The sequence below is a fragment of the Excalfactoria chinensis genome, chromosome 1 (assembly GCF_039878825.1).
Source record: "Excalfactoria chinensis isolate bCotChi1 chromosome 1, bCotChi1.hap2, whole genome shotgun sequence".
In the NCBI taxonomy this organism is placed as follows: domain Eukaryota; kingdom Metazoa; phylum Chordata; class Aves; order Galliformes; family Phasianidae; genus Excalfactoria; species Excalfactoria chinensis.
In genome coordinates, this window is record NC_092825.1 from 11,645,885 (window position 1) to 11,655,385 (window position 9,501).

The following is a 9,501-nucleotide window of genomic DNA, read 5'->3' on the forward strand; positions in this document are numbered from 1 at the left end:
TCTGTAAGTTTGGCAAACTTTGGTGGTGACCTTTTTTTGGCCATTACATGATCTTGGTACAGAGAGCAGTAGTTTGTTAGGCATGTTGTGACAGCGATTTCCATTTGTTTTCAGCAGAAAGTAGACAGCGTGACCAGGTGACATGGTTGAGCACTGTCAGCTCTGCCTTAGAAAACGTTCCCTAAGAAAACAAAAGAACATCCATGTCTTGTCTGTAACGTTTTCCAAAGAAAACAGTTTCAAGATCTCTGTTCTAGATCTCAAAAAACAGGAAATCTAAATGCAATAGATAAATTTTTTACCAAAAACTCTTAACATTTGCATATTTTCACCATTTTCTCTTATTCCCCATCCTGCACAAATCAACACAGCATCTACCCAGGAGTAATTTACTGCAAGATAGAACCAGCTTTAAACTGAGTGATTCCCCCAAATGCCCCGGGCTATCCAGAATCAGCAGGTGCCACGGAGAGCAGTTCTGCTAACAGCATCTCTTGTTTTCCTGCAAACTCTCATAATCTTCAGCACTTTTCCAGAAGCACCTGCTGAAGTGTACAGACTTGGCCTTTGTAGGTTTTGAAGTGCTGTGACTACTGCCTCTCCCAGTAACCAGTAATGATCTCACTGTGTTTTTGTGTTCTTTATGCCCACATGAGCTTCACAGAATCACAGAATCACAGAATTTTTCAGGTTGGAAAAGACCTAGAAGATCTAGTCCAACCATTACCAATACTTCCCAGCTAAACCATATTCCTCAATGCAACATCCAAACGTTTCTTGAACACTCCCATGGTCGGTGACTCTACCACCTCCCTGGGCAGTGCATTCCAATGCCTGACTACCCTTTCTGAGAAGTAATACTTCCTAATGTCCAGCCTGAACCTCCCCTGTCGCAGCTTGAAACCATTCCCTCTAGTTCTACCACTGTCTACACGAGAGAAAAGGCCAACCCCCAGCTCACCACAACCTCCCTTCAGGAAGTTATAGAGAGCTATAAGGTCTCCCCTGAGCCTCCTCTTCTCCAGGCTACTGGAGAAAAAAGCTTCCTACACATGAATGCTGCATCATGGAATCACAGAACCACAGAATCACAGAATGGCCCAGGTTGGAAGGGACTCAAGGATCACGAAACTCCAACACCCCCAACCACAGGCAGGGAGACCAACCTCCACATTCAATACTAGACCAGGCTGCCCAGGGCCCCATCCAATCTGGCCTTGAACACCTCCAGGGATGGGGCATCCACGGCCTCTCAGGCCAGCTGTAATCCTTGACCCTCCCATTCCTATTCCTAAATGTGTAGCAACCTATCCTCCAAAATTCAGCTGAGTCATATGGCAGAAAAACAGTGATCCAGCTCTGCATCCACATCTGATTTAAACACTGCATGAACATAGCTACAGTAAAGTCATCCTAAGCACATAACTTGCCAGATTTCATTTTGCCTGATGTTTTGTGGTTATCGATTAAAGTAAATCTGGATGAGATCTGAAAGAGGGAAATCACACAGGAATGAAAGAATCGGACGCAGCAGGGAATCCCAAGTTATTTGGACATGACTATTTGGGCACCAGCTGTGTGTGGATCATGTCCAAGCCACAACATAACCATTAATGACTTCAGCAAATGTCCACTGTAGAACTCCATATCCTTCTTAATTTTGAGAACACTTATATAAATGTTAATAGAACTCAGCTTAGCTTCGGTGTGCCTTAATACCAAGGCCAGTATCATCTCATTTATCTCCATACAAAGCGTACTGGAACCTCATAAAGAAATGACAACGACAAAAAAATACTTGTAGGCATCAGTGAACACCAACACCTAAGAAACATGAAAAAAAAGGATGGAAAGATGTTACAGAGAGTGATTTTATAACTGGTTCTTTCCCTTAAGAAACCCCCTTTAATCTGATTTCCTTATGAATGTTTCCATGGAAATCCTGGCTGTAAGAGCTGCCTCCAGGCGGGTCTATTTTGGTACCTGAGGGCTATCAGGGAGCCTCTGAAACTGCTTTGTGAGTCATCTTTGTTCATGGAGACTGAAACACAGGTGTTAGGGAAAACAGGAGGAAACCAAACACAAATAGCAGACTGAGGAAGATTCCTGAAGCCGAAAACGCACACCGTTTGTCCCTCAGCCCGTCATGCTGTGACACAGCCCCACTCAGCGCTTCACAGAAGCTTCTTTACTCCTGTCCCAACACGCCACCTGAGACGCGGCCCACGTCGCGGAGGCCTTTACCTCGTAGACCCGGAGCAGGCCGTGCCGCCTCAAGTAGTCGCGGAGCTCGGGGCCGCCGCTGTGCAGGGCCGCCATGGCCGCGCGGCGTCGCGGTCGCGTAGCAACGGGTTGAGACGGAGGTGCTGCCCCGGGCCTGCCCGCCCCGCCCCTTCCACACACGCGTTGTTCTCGGTGAAAAAGTGAGGGCAGCGAGTAGCCCTCGGGGGTGTTTGTGTTGGGAGAGGGACTGGTGAGGGAGTGTGGTGCTTCTGGAGCACGTACTGTATATAGCGCTGTGCTTTGTTAAGACGTCGGTATTTTCGCTTTGTTGTTGTTGTAAAAACAAGCCGAAGGAGGAGCCGAGCCGCGGCCCCAACGGACGGGCTCCACAGCCCGGGTCGGACCCGCAGCGCTCAGCACGGCGGGGCGGTGCCGGATGCTGCTTCGGCTTCCGCGGTCGGGAAAGATGGACGAGCGGCGCGGCCTGAGAGCGGCCGCGCTGGGGATCGCGCTCGGCGCCGGCGCCTACGGCTGCTACTGCCTCTGGCGGCGGGCGGCGGGCCGAGGGCGGCGGCGGGGAGCGCCTCGCGTTCCGCCCTCAGGTGAGGAGGAGGGCCGCTGTGAGCGCCGGGAAGGCCGGTGCTGCGGGAAGGGCGGAGGGACCGGTGAGGATGTGGAGTCTTCTATGGAGAAATTCAGTACCCGCCTGGACGCTTTCTCGTGTCACACAACGTAGGGAGCCTACTAATGTTAATTAACCTTAGAGAAATGTACCCCAAGCTCTTGTTACATGCTCCTTTTTTTCCCCTTCTTTTTGTACTTTGAGAAGAAGGAGTCACGGGATTCAGGAAAAAGAATGCTGTGGTAAAGCAAAATCTTTTTGCCATTATATGGTTGTTGGGTACAAACATAGAACACCTACGTGTTTGTGGCCAGCAGGTCGAGGGAGGTGATCCTCCCCCTCTGCTCTGCCCCGGTGAGGCCGCATCTGCAGTGCTGTGCCCAGTTCTGGGCTCGAGTAGTTGACAACAAACATGGAACTACTGGAGAGAGTCCAATGGAAGGTCATGAAGATAACGGGGCATGGAGCACCTCCTGTAGGAGGAGAGGATGAGAGCTGGGGCTGCTCAGCCTGGAGAAGAGAAGGCTGGAGGGGGATCTCATCACTGTGTATAAATGTCTGAAGTACAGGAGTCAAGTCACTGGGGACAAAGTCTTTTCAGTGGCATGCAGCAGTAGAACAAGGGCAATGGGGAGAAACTGGAGCTGAATTAAAACTCAGCTTGCTAAAAAAGCATTCACTGCGAACTAAGTGAAATGTCTCAAACTTGGTATTATTTAATTTTTTAACAGCGATGGAAGAAATTCCTCCATCACCCCACAGCATGGATGCAGACGCTTTACAGAAGCTTATTCATTTGCTCAAGACCACAGATGATCCATTAATTCAGGAGCAAGCTTTAATCACTCTCAGTAACAGTGCCGCCTTCTCTGTAAATCAAGTAAGTGTTGTTCTGTAGAAAACAACAGCATTTCGCTACCAATCAGTATGGAAAATGAAGGGTGCTATTTTGCAGAAGAGTGCCACAAGATTGAGAGCTAGGTTAACCCGTGTTCTAAATCTTTTGTTTTATGCTTATTCTTTAATTTCCTGCTAGTCCAAAGAAAGCAATTAACCAGTCTCACAAGATTTATCTGTGCTTCATGTTTGTATACATTAAATGTACTTAAACACTGTACAGTGTCCTGTATTTTCAAAGTGCTCTAAATATGTATCTTTTCTTGCCTTTGGTTTTATAATGTTAATTAAAGGGTTGAATTTGATACAAGTTAAATAATCTCAGGATCCAATCTGAAATCTACTGAAATATTTTAAAGTAGCTTTTATGCTTACAAAGCTGTGTGCCACTTGCAGCAGCTTCCTTGCTGTCTGGCTCTCTTTGATTTAGTTGGAAATGTGATGCAGAAAAGCTTTGGCCCTAAGCAGGACTGTTCATAATTCCAGTTGAATTAATAGATTCCAAGTCAAAGTGCAGCACAGTGATTACATGTCTTACAATTAACAAGCTGTATCAAATCCTTCTTCAGTTTAGCACAAGCAAAATATAACAGATATTATTCTGCCTGCTTTAGGAGCTTTGCTTAATTTGCAAGCTCTTCAAAATTCTATGGTTTTATGAGCAGCTCCTCAGAGGGATGTACGCTGTTGGTGTCTGTCAAATGAAACTCCTTCCCAATGTGATTTTGATACTATGAGCTGGTGGCAGTTTTAAAAGAAATGCCACAGTTCATTTCTGAATGCCGTCATAGTACAAAAAATAACAACCTAACGCTTTAAACAGAGTAGCCTGTTCTGAAAGTCTTCATTCACACAATTCCCTTTGCACTAAAACAAACTTTGAGTGAAGCTTTCGGCATTTTAATTTAAAATCTGCAATGATCTTTTTGAGTACCTTTTATATTTCAGGATATAATTCGAAATCTGGATGGCCTTTCTGTAATTGGAGGGATGCTCTTGGATCGTACTCCTGCAGTTAAAGAAAAAGCACTAAATGCTCTTAATAATTTGAGCATGAATATTAAAAATCAAGAAGAGATACAGGTAAGTTTATTACAGGGAAAAAATAAAAGTAGCTGAGATGCAGGGAATAATATGAGGCTTCCAGCGTATTTTTAAAATATGGGGGAGGACGCTAAAATGTTTTGAGGTTAGACATGAGAGTCGTCAGCTGTAGATGCTCTGTGCACCCTAAGGCCAAACGGATAACTTAATGCGTTTGTATCACTGGCAGTTCCTTTTTTGAAAATGCACCAAGGAAACTAGGCAGGCTGTATTTAGTTTTCACCAAGCGCTGCTAAACAGAGACACTGCTGTTAAGTTTATAGGGAAATAATGTGAGGCAAGGTGATTTCTAAACATCTCTAGAACATCAGTAAGCTCATGTAATAAGATAGGTAGCATTCTGAGCCTTGCATGACTCCCTAGGCAAGGAACTGGAGGAGAAAATGGTTAATTGATCCCTTGGGCTTGTCTGTGACCCACTTCTCACTGTGGTGTTTTACTCTTAGAAGAACCATCTGTAATAACGGTGATAAGTCCTGCTGATAAATACAGTAGGTGGTACAGATGAGATGGGATCAGCCATCAAAAAAAGCCTCTTCTGGCATTATTTGATCAAGAAGTGTCCAAGCAGTGAGATTTTTTGGGAAGCTTCTTCATTAGCTTGATAGAAAGACGCTTTGATTACACATCGTCATTTATAGCATCTTTAGTGCTGAGCAACTTTTTTAAAGTAGTGCTTGCCCATGGCAAATATTTATATAGGTGTGTAGGTAGAAAACAACTCCTTTGACGCAGGCGAAGTAATTTTTCTTAGTCAGAGCTCCAGAGTTCACCGTGTGATGTCATTCAGAAGAAAACTGGGTAGATAACAGTTGTGAGCATCAGGTGTCATCACCATTCCCAAGAAGTACTCCAGTGAATGGGCCACATAATTGGAAGGAAGGATTTCATTTCAAGCCTTATCCTTGGCTTGTTCTGAACATTTAAGACATAACTTGCTTTAAGTAGGTGATTTTTAAAATAACTCCTTGGAGCAACTGCACCACTTCTGAGATGGTGTCAAAGCAATTTGAGTTTTCAGAGTAATTTATGCTTCAGGAAAGTTAGGGAGTGTAAGTCTAGCCTGCTTCTATCAGGCCACAGTATTTGTATGCATTAAAAATGAAACAAAACGTGCTTGTTTCTAAGTACCTTGATCAGATTATGTATTCAACAGGCAGCGTTCAGTAGGTATTTATGCTCCTGTTGCTAGACTGTTGATGTTATTTGTGAATAGAAAATCTGCTTGTCTCAAAGAAACGTCTTTCTTTTTTATCTCTTCTTTTTCCCAAGGTATATATTACGCATGTTTGTATGAACATTGAATCAGCTCCTCTGAACTCTGATCTGCAGCTAGCTGGACTCAGATTGTTGACGAATATGTCTGTTACCGATGACTATCATTATAGGATGATGAACAAAATTCCATTCTTTCTTCATTTGCTTTCAGAAGGATCTGAAAGGACACAGGTATTGGGTACTGTATTGTTGAAATGCATGTATTTATTACTTACTCCACATAAATTCAGGAAGAATGGAGTGAGGGAAGGAAGAAAATCTTGATAGTACAATCACTGGGCTAGCGCTGTAGCTAGCAAAACCCTATTGTGTGCACAGCTGTTGCTCTCTTCATTTACTACAGCAGCTCTAGAGTTCTGCTTACCAAACACTGCAATTGCATGACAGTGCAAGGAAGATCTGGATTTGAAAGCATGGATATACAAAGTCCTGGGATATTCCATTGATATTAATGCACTGAACTGTTCTACCTGATCAAAAATAGTTTTCAGAAATGCAAAGTTCCACTGAAGTTACTACACATACTTTAGTGAAATATAATAAATAGCATTTGGTCTTCTTTCAGCGTTTATAAAAAAGATTAGTGCCACAAGGTCCAGGAAAGAACAAAGTTGTGTTTGTGTGTGTGCTTCTTATCAGGTTTTAAGTGCTTGTTGTTTATTTTTTGCCTCTGAATCCTGCTCCTTATTGGTTATTCTTTAGATTAACATCTCCTTTCACAGTCTCACCTCCCGTCTTTAAAATACTAAGGAAGTTCAGTCATACATTTCAAACGTATATAAGCGTTGCTGATGTAACTGTGTGAAAGCTTAAAAACCATATTCTATAATCTTCTGCTGACCATGTTAAAAGAATGATTTTTATGACTTTCCTTGCTTTAGTGAAAAATACAGCTTCTATGAAAGAAGGTGAGAACTTGTGTTGGGAGACTATCAGAATAAAGGAAACCAGAAGATAGTGGACTGCACTAAAAAGTGGTGCGGTAGAGTGGCATGACAAGGGTGCCAGGGAGTGCTAATGTCTGCTTACACATTCTGGTTCTGGAGACTGCAATGAATACACGTGTTCCTCATTTCAGATACAAGTTTTGAAAGTCCTCGTGAACTTGTCTGCAAACCCAGCCATGAGAAGACATTTTTTTAAAGCTCAAGTAAGGTTTTAGTTTGTTGGTTTTTTTTTAGCATTTACTTATGTGTGTGTATGTATGTGTGTATGTGTAATACGTTTAAATTCTTCTAATCCAATTATACATGTAACTCAGAACTAAAACTGTAGCAAGTACCTGGTTCATATAAGTAATTTAGAAGTATACGTTCTTTCACAGGTTAGCCTTCTACATTGTGATGTATTACAGATTACATTACTTGTAAATATACAGGGCATATGCACTTGAAGGCACGTGGTCATACTTCCTGTACAACATTCCAGATCATAGGATCACAGAAAAGTTTGGGTAGGAAAGAACCTTACCGATATTTCCAGCCCCATTTCTGTGGGCTGGTTGCCACCCACCAGTAGGTTGCCAGGGCCCCATCCAGCCTGACCTTGAGTATTTCCAGGGATGGGGTATCCATGGCTTCTCTAGGCAGCTATGCCTGTATCTTACTGCCCTCATAAGGAAGATTTTTTTTCATAATGTCTAATCCAAACCTTTTTTAGTTTAGGGCCTTGTAGTGGCAAGTTAGAAAAGCCCATTCTCACTTTCCCTTTTCACCTTTTTGATTGCTTTACTGCTCAGAAAATCAAATTCCACTGTAATCCCCACCTCATTATTCAAATGCATCCATAAATCCTTTTCTCTAGGCACTATGAATTAACTTTTTCGATACGTTACTTATCTTCATGGATAACTTTATCTGACACTTCCCACTGCTGGCTTAGCATGCATGTTTATTTCAGTTATATCTTTTGCTCATACCAAAAACAAAAGGTTTGAGGCTGGAACAGTTCTACATCATCTTCCTCCTCACTAAAATCTGTTCCTTAAAATATGCAGTGACTGATTTAAAAAGCAAACTTCTCTTTTTGTTTCTGAGATATTTCCCAGAAGCCGAGCTAGTCTAGATACTACTGGACATTCATGACTAAAACAAGATTAGGGTAGGCATACGTTCAGTTCTCTGTTAAAAGTGTATCCTGTTCAGTTCTATCAGAGATGTTCACAAACATTCAGATCACCACAGAAGGCGAGAGCAGGCTCTTTTACAGACAGAACGTTTCCAGACCACTGTACTTTAGAGACTGAAAGTGTAAATATTAATTAGACTGTGACACACATCTTTTCAAAAGAGTAAACCTGAATGCTGTGCAGATTTCCTGCACGATATCTCAGCATCTGGTATTTCGTAAGGTTTCTGACCTAGATTGTTTAGTTACAGATTTCTTCTTTTCCATTTTTTAAAGTTCAGTTTATCTAGATGTACTTAGCACTGACGATTAAGTATGGATTATTTATTTAACATCCTAGATGCCATCACTGCTGTTACTCTTTGACAACTGTATAAACAGAGATATCCTGCTTAGAGCCCTGGTATTTGCAGCAAACCTGAGAAGGAACATGAAGAATGAAGATAGCATCATGACAGAGGATGAATACAGTGAAGACTCGGTTTTCCGTATGCTCTGCAGGGATTCTACTAGATTTGCTCAGAAGCTGGCATCATTACTGCATCACCCTGACACAGACGTGAAAGAGCAAGTTGTGAGAATATTAACACAATAGTAATTTACTACTGACTGAAAAATATCTAATCTCAAGATTAGATAGAAAAAGCAATGCTGAATATTGCTATAGTACTTGGCACAAGTCAATTGCAAGAGACTCTATATTAAATACTGTGCAGAGTATATGCAACTCCATATTATTTTTGTTAAAAGAAGCCAGGAAGAGCAGTATTGTACACATTTCTACTAAAGCTTCCTGTTCTGTAGCAGCCCTCCAGCCTGCTTGGAGAGCCTCTGTGAGAGCTCATGGAAAATTCTATTCCTGGAATGTTATCAGAACAAGTGCTTCTTTTGAATTAGCCCTCATAAATTTTCAATCATCTCTGCAGCATTAATTCAAAGTTAAATGGAATATATCAAAACACTGCAAAGGAAACTGAAGGAAGTTTCAATGATGAACAAAGAACATTTAGTAGAAAATACTGTACACTAAAACAAGATAACTGAAACTTCCAGAATGCCACATTATGGAGACACCTTGTACTATTCTTTTTTGAAGAGAAATGCATTACCTAAACTGTTACCAGATGATTCATCTTTAAGTTAATGCATACACTCAACTGCTAATAAAAATACTACCTTTTTCTTTCTGTGTATTCATTAGATATTTTACTTACTTTCAGTAGACATCACTTTCCAAATAGATAAAGCTG

The 9,501-nt window shown here is 42.0% G+C and overlaps 2 protein-coding genes across 4 annotated transcripts in view; one reads left to right on the forward strand and one right to left on the reverse strand.

Moving 5' to 3' along the window:
* FBXL13 (F-box and leucine rich repeat protein 13) overlaps positions 1-2,357 on the reverse strand; it is a 70,159-nt gene extending 67,802 nt beyond the window's left edge. For both annotated transcript variants that reach the window (XM_072342736.1, XM_072342727.1), the window contains exon 1: positions 2,245-2,357. In XM_072342736.1, coding sequence (XP_072198837.1) covers positions 2,245-2,319 — 75 coding nt within the window. In that variant the 5' untranslated portion in view covers positions 2,320-2,357. The remainder of the gene's footprint in view (positions 1-2,244) is intronic.
* A 91-nt stretch (positions 2,358-2,448) lies between these two features.
* ARMC10 (armadillo repeat containing 10) lies at positions 2,449-9,416 on the forward strand. 2 transcript variants are annotated; one of them, XM_072349796.1, is made up of 6 exons: positions 2,449-2,825; positions 3,577-3,725; positions 4,691-4,825; positions 6,119-6,295; positions 7,203-7,274; positions 8,592-9,416. In XM_072349796.1, the coding sequence occupies exons 1-6, from the start codon at positions 2,660-2,662 to the stop codon at positions 8,844-8,846; spliced, it is 954 nt and encodes a 317-aa protein (XP_072205897.1). In that variant the 5' UTR covers positions 2,449-2,659; the 3' UTR covers positions 8,847-9,416. The 2 variants fall into 2 exon arrangements, with proteins under 2 accessions (XP_072205897.1, XP_072205905.1); XM_072349804.1 differs by lacking the exon at positions 2,449-2,825 and adding an exon at positions 2,848-2,955.
* The last annotated feature ends 85 nt before the right edge of the window (positions 9,417-9,501 follow it).